General features: G+C 47.6%; 1 protein-coding gene across 1 annotated transcript in view; it reads left to right on the top strand.

Annotated features, from left to right (window-relative positions):
• Nucleotides 1–21,255, top strand: part of LOC138661442 (sodium/hydrogen exchanger 2-like) — a 50,234-nt gene that overhangs the window by 16,193 nt on the left and 12,786 nt on the right. The window contains exon 7 of the mRNA XM_069746125.1: nucleotides 17,768–17,838. Coding sequence (XP_069602226.1) covers nucleotides 17,768–17,838 — 71 coding nt within the window. The remainder of the gene's footprint in view (nucleotides 1–17,767; nucleotides 17,839–21,255) is intronic.

Here is a 21,255-nt window from a genome sequence, read left to right as displayed (position 1 = left end):
TTTATTTGGGGATTTTTTTTTATTTTATTTTTTTACACATTCTTTTTTTTTTTTTTTTTTTTTTACTTTCTAACATTGTCCCAGGGTGGGACATCTCTGTATTAGATCAGATCGTTGATCTGACACTGTGCATAGCACACTGTCAGATCAACGATCTGACAGGCAGCTTAGCTGGCTCTCCAGCGCCTGCTCTCAGCAGGCGCCGGCTAGCCAGGTCACTTCATGACCCGGAAGGAGTCCGGCGGCCATCTTGGATCCGGGGACTCCTTCCGGGTCACCGGAGCAACGCGATCTCATTGCGTTGCGCCGGTGTGAGAGCGCAGGGAGCCCCCGTCCCTGCGTGATCCCCCTCTATGCCGCTGTCACTACTGACAGCGGCATCAGAGGGGTTAAATGCCCGCGATCGGCGATAGCGCCGATCGTGGGCATTGCTGCGGGGTGTCAGTTGTCATATACAGCTGACACCCGCACCAGATCACCGCGGCGCTCAGCGCGAGACCGCGGTGATCGGTGCGCCGTACTAGTACTGCTGCTGGCACTAATGCAGTGCCGGCAGCGCAGTACTAGTACGGCGCATGTCACGAAGGGGTTAATGTAGATGCATTTTTTTCAATCGCTCGGATTATTGTATGACGAACCTAACTCTGTAGAGCATGCTGAGAAAACACTATTGGCCCTGTCAGGGTCAGGAAGCGGCAGAATTATACTGCCAGAAATTTAGAAAATGGTCTGTGCTCACTAAATGGAATGAGGACGCTCTGGCAGCAATTTTCAGAAAGGGTCTTTCTGAAGCCCTTAAAGATGTTATGGTGGGGTTTCCCACGCCTGTTGGTTTGAGCGAATCTGTCTCTGGCCATTCAGATTGATCGGCGCCTGCGCAAACGCAAAGTGGTGCACCATATGGCAGTGTCCTCTAAGCAAAGTCCTGGGCCCATGCAATGTGATAGGATTTTGACTAGAGCAGAACAGAGGGGATACAGACGTCAGAATGGGCTGTGTTTTTACTGTGGTGATTCTGTTCAGCCTTTGCAGAGTCCCATACCCTTTGAGGGGCATTGATGCTACACCATTGGCCAAGAATAAACCTCAGTACTGGACACAGATGACTATGTACACGGCTCCTGCACATCAGGAAGATTGCCGTTTTCTGGTGTTGCATAATTTACATGAAGTTGTTGTACTGGGTTTTCCATGGTTACAAGTACACAATCCAGTGCTGGATTGGAAATCAATGTCTGTGACTAGTTGGGGTTGTCAAGGGGAACATAGTGACGTTCCTTTGATGTCAATTTCCTCTCCCCCCTCTTCTGATGTTCCTGAATTTTTGTTAGATTTCCAGGATGTATTTGATGAGCCCAAGTCCAGTTCCCTTCCACCGCACAGGGACTGTGATTGTGCTATTGACTTGATTCCTGGTTGTAAGTTCCCTAAGGGCCGACTTTTCAATCTGTCTGTGTCAGAGCACGCCGCCATGCGGAGTTATATTAAGGAGTCTTTGGAGAAAGGGCATATTCGGCCGTCTTCGTCACCATTGGGAGCGGGATTCTTTTTTGTTGCCAAGAAGGATGGCTCCTTAAAGGCCCCTTCACATTAAGCGACGCTGCAGCGATACCGACAACGATCCGGATCGCTGCAGCGTTGCTGTTTGGTCGCTGGAGAGCTGTCACACAGACCGCTCTCCAGCGACCAACGATGCCGGTAACCAGGGTAAACATCGGGTTACTAAGCGCAGGGCCGCGCCTAGTAACCCGATGTTTACCCTGGTTACCAGCGTAAAAGTAAAAAAAAACAAACACTACGTACTTAGGCTACGTTCACATTAGCGTTCCGATAATGTGCGTCGCTGTTGCGTCAGCGACGCAGCGGCGACGCGCCCCTATGTTTAACATAGGGGACGCGTGCGTTTTTTTGGTTGCGTTTTTCGACACGTGCGTCGTTTCCGACGCAAGAAAATGCAACAAGTTGCATTTTTCGTGCGTCCGATTTTCGTCAAAAAACGACGCACGCGTCACAAAACGCAGCGTTTTTGCGCGCGTTTTTTGTGCGTCGAGCGTTGCGTCGCCGACACACCGGCGCGCAACGCTAATGTGAACGTAGCCTTACCTACCGCTGTCTGTCCCCGGCGCTCAGCTGCTCTGCACTCCTCCTGTACTGGCTGTGAGCGTCGGTCAGCCGGAAAGCAGAGCGGTGACGTCACCGCTCTGCTTTCCGGCCGCTGTGCTCACAGCCAGTACAGGAGGAGTGCAGAGAAGCAGAGCGCCGGGGACAGACAGCGGTAGGTAAGAATGTAGTGTTTTGTTTTTTTTTTACTTTTACGCTGGTAACCAGGGTAAACATCGGGTTACTAAGCGCGGCCCTGCGCTTAGTAACCCGATGTTTACCCTGGTTACCAGTGAAGACATTGCTGGATCGGTGTCACACACGCCGATCCAGCGATGTCCACGGGAGATCCAGCGACGAAATAAAGTTCTGGACTTTGTTCAGCGACCAACGATCTCCCAGCAGGGGCCTGATCGTTGGTCGCTGCCACACATAACGATTTCCTTAACGATATCGTTGCTACGTCACAAAAAGCAACGGTATCGTTAACGATATCGTTATGTGTGAAGGTACCTTAAGACCCTGTATTGATTATCGCCTTTTTAATAAGATCACGGTCAAATTCCAATACCCTTTACCTTTGCTCTCTGATTTGTTTGCTAGGATTAAGGGGGCTAGTTGGTTTACCAAGATTGACCTTTGAGGGGCATATAATCTTGTTCGTATTAAACAGGGTGACGAATGGAAAACTGCATTTAATACGCCCGAAGGCCATTTTGAATACCTCGTGATGCCTTTCGGGCTCTCTAATGCTCCTTCTGTGTTCCAGTCTTTCATGCATGATATTTTCAGCAATTATCTTGACAAATTCCTGATTGTGTATTTGGATGATATTTTGATTTTTTCCGATGATTGGGAGTCTCATGTGAAGCAGGTCAGGATGGTATTCCAGATCCTTTGTGATAATGCTTTATTTGTGAAGGGGTCTAAGTGCCTATTTGGAGTTCAGAAGGTCTCTTTTTTGGGTTTTATTTTTTCTCCTTCGTCTATAGAAATGGATCCTGTTAAGGTCCAAGCCATTCATGACTGGATTCAACCCACATCTGTGAAGAGCCTTCAGAAATTTTTGGGCTTTGCTAATTTTTATCGCCGTTTCATTGCCAACTTCTCTAGTGTGGTTAAACCCCTGACCGATTTGACGAAGAAAGGCGCTGATGTGACGAATTGGTCCTCTGAGGCTGTTGAGGCCTTTCAGGAGCTTAAACATCGATTTACTTCTGCTCCAGTGTTGCGTCAACCGGATGTTTCTCTTCCTTTTCAGGTTGAGGTTGACGCTTCTGAGATTGGGGCAGGGGCCGTTTTGTCACAGAGGAATTCTGATGGTTCCTTGATGAAGCCATGTGCCTTCTTTTCTCGGAAGTTTTCGCCTGCGGAACGCAATTATAATGTCGGCAATCGGGAGTTGTTGGCTATGAAGTGGGCATTTGAGGAGTGGCGACATTGGCTTGAGGGAGCCAAGCACCGCATTGTGGTCTTGACCGATCATAAGAATTTGATTTACCTCGAGTCGGCCAAGCGGCTGAATCCTAGACAGGCTTGGTGGTCCCTGTTTTTCTCCCGTTTTGATTTTGTGGTCTCATATCTTCCAGGATCTAAGAATGTTAAGGCTGATGCCCTCTCTAGGAGTTTTTCGCCTGATTCTCCTGGAGTCCTTGAGCCGGTTGGCATTCTTAAGGAAGGGGTGATTCTTTCTGCTATCTCCCCTGATTTGCGGCAGGTGCTTCAGGAATTTCAGACTGATAGGCCTGACCGCTGTCCAGTGGGGAAGCTGTTTGTTCCTGATAGATGGACAAGTAAGGTAATTTCTGAGGTTCTTTGTTCAGTGTTGGCTGGTCATCCTGGGATTTTTGGTACCAGAGATTTGGTTGCTAGGTCCTTTTGGTGGCCTTCCTTGTCACGTGATGTCCGTGCTTTTGTGCAGTCCTGTGGGACTTGCGCCCGAGCCAAGCCTTGCTGTTCCCGCACTAGTGGGTTGCTTTTGCCTTTGCCCGTCCCAGAGAGGCCCTGGACGCATATTTCCATGGATTTTATTTCGGATCTTCCTGTGTCCCAGAGGATGTCTGTTATCTGGGTGGTTTGTGACCGGTTCTCTAAAATGGTCCATTTGGTACCTTTGCCTGAATTGCCTTCCTCCTCTGATTTGGTTCCATTTGTTTTTTCAGCATGTGGTTCGTTTGCATGGCATTCCGGAGAATAATGTGTCTGACAGAGGTTCCCAGTTTGTTTCCAGGTTTTGGCGGGCCTTTTGTGCTAGGATGGATATTGATTTTGTCTTTTTCTTCGGCGTTCCATCCTCAGACCAATGGCCAAACTGAGCAAACTAATCAGACCTTGGAGACCTATTTGAGATGCTTTGTGTCTGCTGATCAGGATGATTGGGTGACTTTCTTGCCGTTGGCCGAGTTTGCCCTTAATAATCGGGCCAGTTCGGCTACTTTGGTTTCGCCTTTCTTTTGTAATTTTGGTTTCCATCCTCGTTTTTCTTCAGGGCAGGTTGAGCCTTCTGATAGTCCTGGTGTTGATTCCGTGATGGACAGGTTACAGCAGATGTGGACTCATGTGGTGGACAATTTGACGTTGTCCCAGGAAAAGGCTCAGCGTTTTGCTAACCGCCGTCGGTGTGTTGGTCCTCGGCTTCGTGTGGGGGATTTGGTTTGGTTATCTTCTCGTCATGTTCCTATGAAGGTTTCTTCCCCTAAGTTCAAGCCTCGGTTTATTGGTCCTTATAAGATTTCTGAGATTATCAATCCTGTGTCTTTTCGTTTGGCCCTTCCAGCCTCTTTTGCCATCCACAATGTTTTTCATAGATCTTTGTTGCGGAGATATGTGGTGCCCGTTGTTTCATCTGTTGATCCTCCTGCCCCGGTGTTGGTTGAGGGGGAGTTGGAATATGTGGTTGAGAAAATTTTGGATTCTTGTTTTTTGAGGCAGAAGCTTCAGTATCTTGTCAAGTGGAAGGGTTATGGCCAGGAGGATAATTCTTGGGTTGTTGCCTCCGATGTTCATGCTTTTCATTTGGCTCATCCTGATCGGCCTGGGGGCTCTGGTGAGGGTTCGGTGACCCCTCCTCAAGGGGGGGGTACTGTTGTGAATTCCGCTCTTGGGCCTCCTCTGGTGGTTGTAAGTAGCATTTTTGTGAGTTCTGCTCTTGGGCTCCCTCCTGTGGTTTTGAGTGGTATGGCTGCTTCTTGGATTTAGCTTCAGCAGCTGTTTTCACTGATCGTCTTTCTGGCTCGGCTATATTAGTCTGGCCTTATCCCTCATTCAATTCCAGTTGTCAATTGTTCCTGCCTGGAGTCATTGCTCTTAGGACTTTCCTGACACTCTGACCAGTTCATCAAAAGCTAAGTCCTTGCTTGTCCTTTTGCGGTTCTCTTGTTTTGGATTTGTTGTTCAGCACTTTCTGTTTCTGTTCATTTGTCCAGCTTTTCAGTATGGATCTATTCAGCTAAGCTGGAAGCTCTGGGCAGCAGAGTTTGCCCTCCACACCTTTAGTCAGGTGTGGAGATTTTTGCATTTCTCTGCGGTGGACTTTTTCTAGTTTTTTTTACTGACCGCACAGCGTTCTGTTCTGTACTATTTCTATTTAGCTAGAAGTGGCCTCCTGTGCTAAATCTTGTTTCATACTACGTATGTCATTTCCTTCTCTGTTGTGAATTCTGTTGTCAAGCTCCCTCCTGTGGTCATGAATGGTACTTCGGCTGGTTCTGTCCATGGGCTTCCTCTGGTAGTTGTGAGTGGGGCTGCGGCTTCTGAGGTTCCTTCCACAGGTGACGAGGTTAATTCGCTAGCTGGCTGCTCTATTTAACTCCACTTAGATCTTTGCTCCATGCCACCTGTCAATGTTCCAGTATTGGTCTAGTTCACTCCTGGATCGTTCTTGTGACCTGTCTCCCCAGCAGAAGCTAAGTTACTGCTTGTTTTTCTCTGGTTTGCTATTTTTCTGTCCAGCTTGCTATTTTGATTTTTCTCTTGCTTGCTGGAAGCTCTGGGACGCAGAGGGAGCGCCTCCGCACCGTGAGTCGGTGCGGAGGGTCTTTTTGCGCCCTTTGCGTGGTCTTTTTGTAGTTTTTTGTGCTGACAGCAAAGCTGCCTTTCCCATCCTCTGTCTGTTCAGTAAGTCGGGCCTCGCTTTGCTAAATCTATTTCATCTGTGTTTGTAATTTTCATCTTTACTCACAGTCATTATATGTGGGGGGCTGCCTGTTCCTTTGGGGAATTTCTCTGAGGCAAGGTAGGCTTTATTTATCTATCTTTAGGGCTAGCTAGTTCCTTAGGCTGTGACGAGGCGCCTAGGGAGCGTCAGGAGCGCTCCACGGCTATTTCTAGTGTGTGTGATAGGATTAGGGATTGCGGTCAGCAGAGTTCCCACGTCTCAGAGCTTGTCCTATATTATTAGTAACTATCAGGTCATTCTGTGCGCTCTTAACCACCAGGTCCATTAATGTCCTGACCACCAGGTCATAACACTTCTCCTCTCACAGTCATTATTTGTGGGGGCTAATCTATCCTTTGGGGATTTTCTCTGAGGCAAGATAGTTTTTCCTGCTTCTATCTTTAGGGGTAGTTAGCTCTTAGGCTGTGACGAGATGCCTAGGCCTAGTTAGGAGCATCTGCTTCTAGTGTTGTGTTGAGCTTAGGGACTGCGGTCAGTATAGTTGCCACCTGCTCAGAGCTAGACGCATGTCGTTCCCTAATCACCAGATCATAACACAAACACTAACATCAGAGGGGGAATAAGATCTCCTGGAAGCTGATACCCGGCAGGAGCGGTAGGTGACGGCTCGGTGCTGGGGAAGAACGGCGCAGGACACAACAGGCAGGTAAGTTGTAATTAACTGCCTAATAGTGCTTAGGTACATTCTTTTTATTTTTCTTAGTCCCGGATACCCCTTATGAGGGAGTTTCTTCCTTATCATCTAATATGGAAACAAACCTAAAAGGGTCGTCTCACAAAATAGATTTTAAGTAATAAATCTTGAGAGAGACCACATCACAGGGGCATTCTATATTTCCTCGCGGGCAGGAACGAACAAAGAAATCATGGCCCCCATAGCAGAACTTCTAATGGGGCCGTGTCCCCTCCAAAAAAATCCTCAATAATTGGTTATTTTCCTCCTATTGAAGCCCCTAGATTGCCCTTTCATTGCCCCCCATAAAATATACCACAAAAATGCCTCCCAAACACAGTATGATACCCCCACAGTGAACTCCTCCACGGTACCATCCACACGCACGGTATATTGACCGTATTGTGCCCCCAACACAGTATGATGCCCCAACTGTGATCTCCATAAAGCCCTCCATACAGAATAATGGCCCCACATAGTACTCCATACTGAATAATGGCCCCACATAGTCCTCCATACAGAATAATGGCTCCAAATAGTGCTCCATACAGAATAATGGCCCAACATAGTTCTCCATACTGAATAATGGCCCCACATAGTGCTCCATACAGAATAATGGCCCCACATAGTGCTCCATACAGAATAATGGCCCCACATAGTGCTCCATACAGAATAATGGCCCCACATAGTGCTCCATACAGAATAATGGCCCCACATAGTGCTCCATACAGAATAATGGCCCCACATAGTCCATAGTACCCAGTCTGCCACCCTAAGGCCGACCCTGAAACCAGTGATGTAATGATTGTCCAGATAACACCATACTCAGCTTTACCTGTCATGTACTGATCCTAAAATACAGCTTATCCTTCAGTCATCTCCAGAGCGGCAGTCACTATTCTGCTGTTGCATCGTGTTTTATCCTCTAGTCATCTCCAGAGCTGCGGTTGAGTCTCCCGCCAGGGCCGTGGAGTACCCGGCACCGGGTCCAGTGTTCACAGGGGGATGTCATGGTGGCGACCTGGTCCATGGCCCTGGGCGCCCATGTAAAAGGGAAAAGTGTTTAAGGGGATTTGGTGAATAAAGTTTATGTTCGTGACGCCACCTGTGGTATTCGGTCAGGATGACCGACGTTGCTTTAAGGGGTCCTTTGGGGTGATGTTATGGCAGCTAGATGGTATACCTTCCCACAGGTGAATTATATCCCCAGGGCTCCCGGTGTGTGGATGGTAGATGGTGCATGGCGCAGTAAAGAACGAGGACACAGGTTTGCAGTCTCTTTACCTTGTTTACTGAAGACTTCAGGCAGCCACAGTCCAGGGCACCAGATCACAGGGCAGGAAGGGTCCGGCCGGCTTGGAGGCAAGTTGGGAGTCCCCTTTACCAGGTGGAGATGAAAGCCTTCCTTTAGTGCGATGGTGTTGTAGTTCCTTACTGTCTATGGCTTCAGATAAGGTCCTCACAGATCGTCTCTGTCCCCCATATAGGTTAGGACACAAACCCGTATGGCAGGTAACTCAAGCCTTTTTCCAGGGACTCTCACGCCCCAGGCTCTATGTGTTACTGTGTCTCAGGTGTGTGTGGTGGGCAGGTAACTTGCAGTTCAGCTGTCCTGCTGGTCTCTGATGTAAGTCTTGGAGTCTCTTACAACCTCAGTGTTCCGGCTACCGGTGTCTGCTCCTCAGGTGGCAGCCTGCTCGTGGCTGGTCTCCCACTGGTCTCCTCGCCTGTGCTCCTCTCTCCTGCACACTCACTGCAATATATTCGGCTTTCGTATAATCTCTTCCCAGGAGCTGCAGCACTGCGGCTACACAGCTCCGTACACCTTCTTCTGACTCAGACTGCTCCAGTCTGCTTCCTGGCACTAACTGTTCTGACCTTCCCTCCAAACCACAATATATTTACATACACAGGGGAGTCACCTAGTAAATAGGTTCAAAAGCTCCCCCTTGTGGCCTGGAGTGTGAATATGTTGCATGCTTGTGTTTACCTGGTGACAGTTATCCTTTCTTGCCTCCAAATGTAACATCACTCCCCCCCGTGATGAAAGCAATGCTACTGTGATGACCAGGACCCTGGGGCGCCACACGGTCACTATACTGCTGTTACATCACGTTTTAGGCTTCTTTCACACTTCAGTTGTTTGGCGTCAGTCTGCTCCGACATAGTGACGGATCCTTCACAATTGTTGAGAAAACGGTTCTAACGGATCCGTTTTTTTTGACGAATCCGTTACTTGGGGGTTGGCTGGGAAAAGTATCTACTTTTTGGAGCATGCGCAATTGAAAAAGCAGATTGGGGCGACGGATCCTCCAAATGACGGTCGCGACGGATCCGTCGCCCATAGGCGGCCATTCTATGGAATGGCGGATGTGATGGATCCATCACGAACTGCCATTTCGGCGCAGACAAAAAACGTTATAATGTCCGTCAATGTCTAGATGACGTCTGCCAAATCTTGACGGATCCGTCACATGGCGGATGGAACGGACGATCATCCGCCACAATCCGTCGCTAATGTATGTCTATGGGAAAATAGCGGATCCGACAAAAAAAAAAAATGGTGGATCCGGTATTTGAGGAAAATGGCGGTTTCAGACTGACGGTAAAAAAAAGTTTGTGTGAAAGAGGCCTTATACTCCAGTCACCTCCAGAGCCGCAGTCACTATTCTGCTGTTACATGTTGTCATGCAAAGGCTAAGAACTGTTGTTCGAAATGCATCTGCCCACACTACATTCTCATATGGAGGTTGTGACTTTTTGAGATATGTTACGCTTTTCTGGAAGATATTTTTCTAATAAAGAATTTAATTAAAAAAATTTAACGGACCTTTCTGAGCTGGATCATACCTTCATGATTTACTTGTTCTTGCTACCCAGCAGCTTCCATGCTTGGATGCTGGCACCGATAGATGGGTGAGCTGACAGTTTTCTATATTTTTTCTTATTCTGCTGTTACATCCTGTTTTATCCGCCAGTCACCTCCAGAGCAGAGGTCACTATTCTGCTGTCACATCACGTCTTATCCTCCAGTCACCTCCAGAGCTGCAATCACTATTCTGCTCTTTTGGCACATCTTATACTCTTGACATTACATCATGTCTTACAACCAGTCACTTCCTGAGCTGCAGTTACTATTCAGACATCGTATCACATCTAATAGGCAAATTGGCTGCAGAACTGCATTCATATTTTTGCTCTTATAGGATGTCTCATATTCCAATCACATCTGGAGCTGTATTCACAGTTCTGCTCTTTCCTTATGTCTTATACACCAGTAAAATCCAGATTTACAGTCACATCTGGAGCTGTATTCATAGTTCTGCTTTTTACTTATGTCTTATCCTTCAGAAAAGCCAGACCCACATTCACATCTGGAGCTGTATTCAAAGTTCTGCTGCTTCCTTGTTTTATACACCAGTAATATCCAGATCTAGTCACATCTGAAGCTACGTTCATATTTCTGCTTTTTACTTATGTATTATACTTCAGAAAAGCCAGATCCACATTCACATCTGGAGCTGTATTCAAAATTCTGCTTTTTCCTTATGTCTTATATGCTAGTAAAATCGAGATCTACAGCCACATCAGGAGCTGTATTCACAGTTCTGCTCTTTCCTCATGTCTTATATTAGTAACATCCTGATCTACAGTCACATCCGGAGCTGTATTTACTGTTCTGCTCTTTCCTTATGTCTTATACTCCAGTAACATTTCAAAAACCTGACCGGCACATCCAAACATAGACTAAGTGTGAACAGGTGCTGAACCTAGAGTCGCCAACTCGTATATAGTTAAGTCTACGTTCACATTAGCGTCGCGTCGCCGTTGCGTCGGCGACGCAGCGGCGACGCACGGAAAAACGCGCAAAAACGCGCGCGTTTTGCGACGCGTGCGTCGTTTTTTGCCGAAATCGGACGCAACAAAAATGCAACTTGTAGCGTTTTCTTGCGTCCGACGCTAGCGTCTAAAACGACGCACGTGTCGGAAAACGCGTGCAAAAAGACGCACGCGTCCCCTATGTTAAACATAGGGGCGCGTCGCCGCTGCGTCGCCGACGCAACAGCGACGCACATTAGCGTAACGCTAATGTGAACGTAGCCTAAGTAAATAAGGCAGCACACTGCAGCGCTAGAACATACAAACTTGAAATACGAAATTTGAACTGCATTACTGCACTAGAAATATGAAAAATGAGAGCGTTTAGCGCATAAAAATGGCCAATTTTATGTGTACCCGGTAGCCCCTTTACGGCATCTCTCTTATACCAGGTCCTACACTTGCCTTACCTCGCTGAGAATAAACGTCTCCATCTGAATGGGTGCATGTGAAACCTCTTCCTAGACTAAAATTCTCTCTCTCTGTGGAGGGGTATTGGACCTGCTGTAATTAAAACACCTGTGGCTAGGAGGCGGAGTGCACGATCAGAAGGCTAGAGAATACATTTCAAAAACCTGACCGGCACATGCAAACAGACTGAGTGTGAACAGGTGCTGAACCTAGAGTCGCCAACTCGTATATAGTTAATTAAATAAGGCAGCACACTGCAGCGCTAAAACATGTAAACTTGAAAACACGAAATTTGAACTGCATTACTGCACTAGAAATATGAAAAATGAGAGCGTTTAGCGCATAAAAATGGCCAATTTTATGTGTACCTGGTAGCCCCTTTACGGCATCTCTCTTATACCAGGTCCTACACTTGCCTTACCTCGCTGAGAATAAACGTCTCCATCTGAATGGGTACATGTGAAACCTCTTCCTGCTCTTTCCTTATGTCTTATACTCCAGCAACATCCCGATCTACAGTCACATCTGGAGCTGTATTCACAGTTCTGCTCTTTCCTTATGTCTTATACTCCAGTAACATCCTGATATACAGTGACATCTGGAGCTGTATTCACAGTTCTGCTCTTTCCTTATGTCTTATACTCCAGTAACATCCTGATCTACAGTGACATCTGGAGCTGTATTCACAGTTCTGCTCTTTCCTTATGTCTTATACTCCAGTAACATCCTGGTATACAGTGACATCTGGAGCTGTATTCACAGTTCTGCTCTTTCCTTATGTCTTATACTCTCTTATATTTTTCCTCTCTGAACCCTGTTCACACAGGTAATATACAGATGATCAGGTTTTTAAATACATCAGATAGGGATTGCATACATTAGTTAGGACTGCTCTGATATGGGTATACCGTGAAGATTGGTAGAGCAGCTTAGTATACATTTTTTGCAAAAAACGTATCAACCAAATACCCTGTTATTTACATCTTTTACTAGCACTTGCGGATTACTGCAAACATTTTTTCAAACTGAGTGTTTTTGGTTTTACCATTCTCTTTTGTGTCTTCATGTCTTATACTCCAGTAACATCCTGGTATACAGTCACATCCGGAGCTGTATTCACAGTTCTGCTCTTTCCTTACGTCTTATACTCCAGTAACATCAAGATATACAGTGACATCTGGAGCTGTATTCACAGTTCTGCTCTTTCCTTATGTCTTATACTCCAGTAACATCCCGATCTGCAGTCACATCCGGAGCTGTATTCACAGTTCTTCTCTTTCCTTATGTCTTATGTTAGTAACATCCTGATATACAGTGACATCTGGAGCTGTATTCACAGTTCTGCTCTTTCCTTATGTCTTATACTCCAGTAACATCCTGATCTACAGTCACATCTGGAGCTGTATTCACAGTTCTGCTCTTTCCTTACGTCTTTTACTCCAGTAACATCAAGATATACAGTGACATCTGGAGCTGTATTCACAGTTCTGCTCTTTCCTTATGTCTTATACTCCAGTAACATCCTGATCTACAGTCAGATCTGGAGCTGTATTCACAGTTCTGGTCTTTCCTTATGTCTTATACTCCAGCAACATTCCGATCTACAGTCACATCTGGAGCTGTATTCACAGTTCTGCTCTTTCCTTATGTCTTATGTTAGTAACATCCTGATATACAGTGACATCTGGAGCTGTATTCACAGTTCTGCTCTTTCCTTATGTCTTATACTCCAGTAACATCCTGATCTACAGTCAGATCTGGAGCTGTATTCACAGTTCTGCTCTTTCCTTATGTCTCATACTCCAGTAACATCCCGATCTACAGTCACATCCGGAGCTGTATTCACAGTTCTTCTCTTTCCTTATGTCTTATACTCCAGTAACATCCCGATCTACAGTCACATCTGGAGCTGTATTCACTGTTCTGCTCTTTCCTTATGTCTTATACTCCAGCAACATCCCGATCTACAGTCACATCTGGAGCTGTATTCACAGTTCTGCTCTTTCCTTATGTCTTATACTCCAGTAACATCCTGGTATACACTGACATCTGGAGCTGTATTCACAGTTCTGCTCTTTCCTTACGTCTTTTACTCCAGTAACATCAAGATATACAGTGACATCTGGAGCTGTATTCACAGTTCTGCTCTTTCCTTATGTCTTATACTCCAGTAACATCCCGATCTACAGTCACATCCGGAGCTGTATTCACAGTTCTTCTCTTTCCTTATGTCTTATACTCCAGCAACATCCCGATCTACAGTCACATCTGGAGCTGTATTCACTGTTCTGCTCTTTCCTTATGTCTTATACTCCAGCAACATCCCGATCTACAGTCACATCTGGAGCTGTATTCACTGTTCTGCTCTTTCCTTATGTATTATACTCCAGTAACATCCTGATCTGCAGTCACATCCGGAGCTGTGTTCACAGTTCTGCTCTTTCCTTATGTCTTATGTTAGTAACATCCTGATCTACAGTCACATCTGGAGCTGTGTTCACAGTTCTGCTCTTTCCTTATGTTTTATTTTAGTAACATCCTGATCTACAGTCACATCTGGAGCTGTATTCACTGTTCTGCTCTTTCCTTATGTCTTATGTTAGTAACATCCTGATCTACAGTCACATCTGGAGCTGTGTTCACAGTTCTGCTCTTTCCTTATGTCTTATGTTAGTAACATCCTGATCTACAGTCACATCTGGAGCTGTGTTCACAGTTCTGCTCTTTCCTTATGTTTTATTTTAGTAACATCCTGATCTACAGTCACATCCGGAGCTGTATTCATAGTTCTGCTCTTTCCTTATGTCTTATGTTAGTAACATCCTGATCTACAGTCACATCTGGAGCTGTATTCACAGTTCTGCTCTTTCCTTATGTCTTATGAATCACTCTCCCCAATATATTGGGACCGATGCCTCATTCGCTGCGAGGGAAACGGTCCAGAAGGCAGAAACCATCAGTCTCCCTGGAGCAGCAGCGCGGGGAGAATTCAATTAAGTCCGGCTCATTTCCTGCGTGGAACGTGCGCGGCCGAACCGCGACTCCAGCAGTTTATTCAATGCCGCTCCCATTAATGGATCCGTCCATCTGTGGCTGATCTCACTATAAAGACTAAAGGTCAGAAGGATCCATCAGCCGGGTGTGACGGAGAGGCGTCTGCGGTTATTGGCCTGTGGATCCGACTCCATATTAATGACTGGTGTTACGCGAGGCGTCGGCGGAAATCGATGAATGTGCGCCAGTGGCCTGCAGAATATTCAGAGAAGATTCACTGCGGCGAGCAAAGTCCGAGAATCCGCTGCCGACGACCAAAAACATGTCTGATACTCTACAGGCCAAGGATCAGTCCAGACTGTAAGGAGGGTGAAGGGTCCATCACTTTAACTGGCTGCAGGAGAGCTGAGACTGTACACAGTGTCTGCAGAGGAGGAAGAGACTGCACACAGTGTCTGCAGAGGAGGAAACTGCACAGTGTCTGCAGAGGAGGAAGAGACTGCACACAGTGTCTACAGAGGAGGAAGAGACTGCACACAGTGTCTACAGAGGAGGAAGAGACTGCACACAGTGTCTGCAGGGGAGAAAGAAACTGCACAGTGTCTGCAGAGGAGGAAGAGACTGCACACACTGTCTGCAGAGGAGGAAGAGACTACATACACTGTCTGCAGAGGAGGAAGAGACTGCACACAGCGTCTGCAGAGGAGGAAGAGACTGCACACAGTGCCAGTTTGTGACAGTATAGCTACTGCGAAACCACAACTCTCATCATGGTCCTATCACCTGGTACATGTCCTTGAATAGCACTAGGACTTCTGCTTCCACTAAAACTACAACTCCCACCCAGTGTTCAGGTTTCATACTTACAACAGCTGACTCTCACTATGTCTACAGTTTTCACACAACTACTACTCCCACTATGCTCCCTCCTGTTCAGAGGCGTAGCTAGGGTATTGGTTCGGGGGGGGGGGGGGGGGAGGGCGAAACGTCTGAGTGGCCCCTAACCAGGTAACCTTCATTACAGCTGGGTGACGCGCCCTAATAGTGAAGGAGAACCTCAGCAGATGACCGCACTATTACTGAAAATAATATCTATATAACGACCAATATGGATATTACCGCCATATGGTCAGTGGTAGATTCCAGCCCTACAGAACATATAACAGATCACTGCACAGTTACAGATAATCTCTTACCGCTGACGATCTTTCTGATGGAATCGTTCACTTTTCCCGTTTTTTCCATCTGGCCCAGACCGACATGACAACTTCTCCAGCTACAACTCGTCTGCAGAGAAAACAACAAAGACACATTTCACTTCTCATATTCCAGCGCCATCACCATCTATTCCCAACCTGCACAAACTCCTCACACTGCTGATACCCCAATACTGAGCCGCTGCTGCCGTATGTGCCCCTATTACTGCCCCTGATACCCCAATACTGAGCCGCTGCTGCCGTATGGGTCCCTATTACTGCCCCTGATACCCCAATACTGAGCCGCTGCTGCCGTATGTGTCCCTATTACTGCACCTGATACCCCAATACTGAGCCGCTGCTGCCGTATGTGTCCCTATTACTGCACCTGATACCCCAATACTGAGCCGCTGCTGCCGTATGTGTCCTACACCTGATACCCCAATACTGAGCCGCTGCTGCCGTATGTGTCCCTATTACTGCACCTGATACCCCAATACTGAGCCGCTGCTGCCGTATGTGTCCATATTACTGCACCTGATACCCCAATACTGAGCCGCTGCTGCCGTATGTGTCCTACACCTGATACCCCAATACTGAGCCGCTGCTGCCGTATGTGTCCTACACCTGATACCCCAATACTGAGCCGCTGCTGCCGTATGTGTCCTACACCTGATACCCCAATACTGAGCCGCTGCTGCCGTATGTGTCCTACACCTGATACCCCAATACTGAGCCGCTGCTGCCGTATGTGTCCTACACCTGATACCCCAATACTGAGCCGCTGCTGCCGTATGTGTCCCTATTACTGCACCTGATACCCCAATACTAAGCCGCTGCTGCCGTATGTGTCCCTATTACTGCACCTGATACCCCAATACTGAGCCGCTGCTGCCGTATGTGTCCCTATTACTGCACCTGATACCCCAATACTGAGCCGCTGCTGCCGTATGTGTCCCTATTACTGCACCTGATACCCCAATACTGAGCCGCTGCTGCCGTATGTGTCCCTATTACTGCACCTGATACCCCAATACTGAGCCGCTGCTGCCGTATGTGTCCCTATTACTGCACCTGATACCCCAATACTGAGCCGCTGCTGCCGTATGTGTCCCTATTACTGCACCTGATACTCCAATACTGAGCCTCTGCTGCCATATGTGTCCCTATTACTGCACCTGATACCCCAATACTGAGCCGCTGCTGCCGTATGTGTCCCTATTACTGCACCTGCTATGTGGTTCCCTGTGCCCTCTAAATTCTAAAGCACCCCTCTATAATATAGTAATACCGGGTGCATGTGCCCTAGAAAACAGAACCCACATTTTGCCCCCTAGAAAGTAATATTGCCTTGTGTGCCCCTTTAAAAGTAAGTCACCCGAGTTCCCCTATAACAATAAGTGCCCACTTTACATTGAATAATGTCCCGAGTACAGCTCCCCTATACACAGTATGAAGCTCTCTTATACACAGTATAATGCCCCTCACTGTATAGTACCACCCACACAGTATACTGACTCCTTAGTAGCCTCCAAGCCTCTTTATGGCTCCAGCACTGTAATCCCCACACTGTACGACGACCCCCACAATGTAATCCGCACACTGTACAAAGGCCCACTAGATGGCCTCCATATGGTATAATGCACCAGATAGTCCTCAATATAGTATAATGCACTCCCCATAGGCAGACTTTATAGCACAAGACAGCACCCCCATAGGCAGACCCTGTAAGTATAAGACAGTACCGCCATAAGCAGACCCTGTAGTATAAGGCAGCCCCCATTAAAAAAAAAAAAATACTCACCTCTCTTCCTCCTTGCTCCAGCGATGCTCCGAGCTCCCGCTCATCTCCTGACAGCGGGCGCAGAGTGGTGACGTCACCGTGCCCACTGTCAGTGTCGGCGGCGTCAGACGCAGACAGGGTGTTATGGGAGAAGGAGCGTAGCGCGCTCCTTCCCTCATCAATGCTAAATGCCAATACAGCTGATCTTGCGGTGACGGGCGGGGGGCCCACTGCTGGCACCAGGCCCCCCTGCCTGCTCAGGGGTCCCATAGCGGCCGGGTGTCTGAGCAGGGAGATCGATTCTCCCTTCTATGCCGCAGAATGTAACTGTATCGGCGTGCTGCACGCACTGATACAGTTACAGTAGCGTAGCTTTGGGTGGGCTCCCTCTGAGCTCCGGGCCCAGGGCACTCGCACCCTCTGCCCCCCGGTAGCTACGCTACTGCTCCTGTTGTTGTAATGCTGTTCTTTCTTCTTCTTTTTTTTGTATTTACTTTTCTGAGACTTGTGCTGATTGTCGGATGTGTTCACAATATCCTGTGTCATATCCACAGCTGATGGATCATCTGATCGTTGGGATGGAGGACGTGTGCGGCCGCGGGGGGCAGCTGTACTGGAAAGACAAGTAAGGAGGATTCAGACATTAAGGTCGGGGTCACACCTGCGTGTGCAATACGAGAAACTCGCGCTGGTCTCGCACATCAATGCCCAGAACTTCCGCCAGGACTCAGGACCGGAGCATAGAAATACAGCAGCCACACACTGCAGCTCCGGGTATTGAGGCGAGTTTCTCACATTGCACATGCAAGTGTGACCCCGGACTAACATGGAAAATAGCAATCAGCCAAGATCAAGAGACGTCTCAACAATGTAACAAGCAAAGCACAACACAAAGTAACAGCACAATATACGGAGACACAAAGTAACACGGCACAATATACGGAGACACGAAGTAACGGCACAATATACGGAGACACGAAGTAACGGCACAATATACGGAGACACGAAGTAACGGCACAATATACTGAGACACAAAGTAACAGCACAATATACGGAGACACGAAGTAACGGCACAATATACTGAGACACGAAGTAACACGGCACAATATACGGAGACACAAAGTAACGGCACAATATACGGAGACACAAAGTAACAGCACAATATACGGAGACACGAAGTAACACGGCACAATATACGGAGACACAAAGTAACACGGCACAATATACGGAGACACAAAGTAACGGCACAATATACGGAGACACAAAGTAACAGCACAATATACTGAGACACAAAGTAACAGCACAATATACGGAGACACGAAGTAACGGCACAATATACTGAGACAAAGTAACAGCACAATATACGGAGACACAAAGTAACGGCACAATATACGGAGACACGAAGTAACGGCACAATATACGGAGACACGAAGTAACGGCACAATATACGGAGACACGAAGTAACGGCACAATATACGGAGACACAAAGTAACAGCACAATATACGGAGACACGAAGTAACACGGCACAATATACGGAGACACAAAGTAACACGGCACAATATACGGAGACACAAAGTAACGGCACAATATACGGAGACACAAAGTAACACAGCACAATATACTGTAAGATTGCTCTCACTATGTGTATTGGGGGACACTCGCTTGGCACGGGATTAACGTAGTCAGGCACGATTTTTCGCTTAAACACAGTTTATACGGTTTATTAAAGTGTCATAAACCGGGTTGTGCACAGTTCACTTTATACATTTCATCAAACACAACAGGCACCAACTGGTGATATTAACTTGCAGCTTTGTCTTTAACACTTCATATACGGCTTTGTCTCACGGACACTAAACATGCTGGACCTCTCACTTCGCCCAGTTACCATGGGTGTCCGTACGCCATTCAGTTCACCAATGTCCCAAGTCACAAACAGCGCATATGACACTGGGTCGCGGTCTCTAAACACGCCGAACCTCACTCCGTTCAGTCACCGTGGGAGACCACAGTTCATAGAACATCACAAGCACCAACAGTCTGTATAGGTACCTGACTGGAGCTCCTGCCCCACCTGCTGACTCCTTGTCAGTCCACTCCTCCGGGAAAGCTGCCTCACAGGGATCACCAACATGCCTGGGCAGCATATCCTAGTCAGTCCAGACCCACCGAAGGACGGTAGCTTCCCCAACACAGACCATCCAGAACCATAGTCACTGTGCGCTATTCAGGGATCTAGTCCTAGTCCCAGGACCTCCCAACACACCACCATGTGCTCTTCAGGAAGCCTCTTACCAGGTCTTCCAACACAGGTTGCCCAGTGTGCTATTCAGGATTCCTACTCCCAGGAAATTCAACACACTGGCATCTCCTCCTCACATGAACCGCACATGTGACCTGTCCAGGTGCTATTCAGGACCTCGTCCAACACCCGAGGCATATGACCTGTCCAGGTGCTGTTCAGGACGTCAGTCCAATATCCCAGGCATATGACCTATCCAGATGCTATTCAGGACGTCAGACCAACACCCCAGGCCACTAGCAAGTCCAAAACCCCACCATGTGCTCTTCAGGACTCCTACTCCCAGGAAATCCAACACAGGTTGTTCAGTGTGCTATTCAGGACTCCTACTCCCGGGAAATCCAACACACCAGCATGTGACCTGTCCAGGTGCTATTCAGGACCTCTGTCCAACACCCCAGGCCACTAGCAAGTTCAAAGCCCCACCATGTGCTCTTCAAGACTCCTACTCCCAGGAAATCCAACACAGGTTGTTTAGTGTGCTATACAGGGATCTGGTCCTACTCCCAGGACCTCTGTTATGATTAGGTAATTCAGAACCACAATGGACCTGGTGGTTAAGAGCACACTAGTGACCTGATAGTTACAAATAAAACAGGACAAGCTCTGAGACGTGGGAACTCCGCTGACCGCAATCCCCAATCCCAGTTAAATAGAGCAGCACCTAACGACTTAACCTCATCACCTGAGGAAGGAAACTCAGAAGCCGCAGTACCACTCACATCCACCAACGGAAGCCCATAGACAGAATCAGCCGAAGTACCACTTGTGACCACAGGAGGGAGCTTGACCACAGAATTCACAACAGTACCCCCCCCTTGAGGAGGGGTCACCGAACCCTCACCAGAGCCCCCAGGCCAAATGAAAGGCACGAACAAGATCAGCAGCATGGACATCAGAGGCAAAGACCCAGGAATTATCTTCCTGACCATAACCCTTCCACTTAACCAGATACTGGAGTTTCCGTCTCGAAACACGAGAATCCAAAATCTTCTCCACTATATACTCCAACTCCCCCTCCACCAAAACCGGGGCAGGAGGATCAACAGATGGAACCATAGGTGCCACGTATCTCCGCAACAACGACCTATGGAATACGTTATGGATGTAAAAAGAATCTGGAAGGGTCAAACGAAAATACACAGGATTAAGAACCTCAGAAATCCTATACGGACCAATGAAACGAGGCTTAAACTTAGGAGAGGAAACCTTCATAGGAATATAACGAGATGACAACCAAACCAAATCCCCAACACGAAGTCGGGGACCCACACAGCGTCTGCGATTAGCGAAACGTTGAGCCTTCTCCTGGGACAAGGTCAAATTGTCCACTACATGAGTCCAAATCTGCTGCAACCTGTCCACCACCGTATCCACACCAGGACAGTCCGAAGACTCAACCTGCCCTGAAGAGAAACGAGGATGGAACCCAGAATTGCAGAAAAACGGCGAAACCAAGGTAGCCGAGCTGGCCCGATTATTAAGGGCGAACTCAGCCAACGGCAAAAAGGACACCCAATCATTCTGATCAGCAGAAACAAAGCATCTCAGATATGTTTCCAAGGTCTGATTGGTTCGTTCAGTCTGGCCATTAGTCTGAGGATGGAAAGCCGAGGAAAAAGACAAATCAATGCCCATCCTAGTACAAAATTCTCGCCAAAACCTCGAAACAAACTGGGAACCTCAGTCAGAAACGATGTTCTCTGGAATGTCATGTAACCGAACCACATGCTGGAAGA

This window comes from Ranitomeya imitator, chromosome 2 (genome assembly GCF_032444005.1).
Source record: "Ranitomeya imitator isolate aRanImi1 chromosome 2, aRanImi1.pri, whole genome shotgun sequence".
Taxonomy (NCBI): Eukaryota; Metazoa; Chordata; class Amphibia; order Anura; family Dendrobatidae; genus Ranitomeya; species Ranitomeya imitator.
The sequence above is the reverse complement of the archived record's forward strand: the minus strand, read 5'-3'. Positions and strand labels throughout refer to the sequence as shown.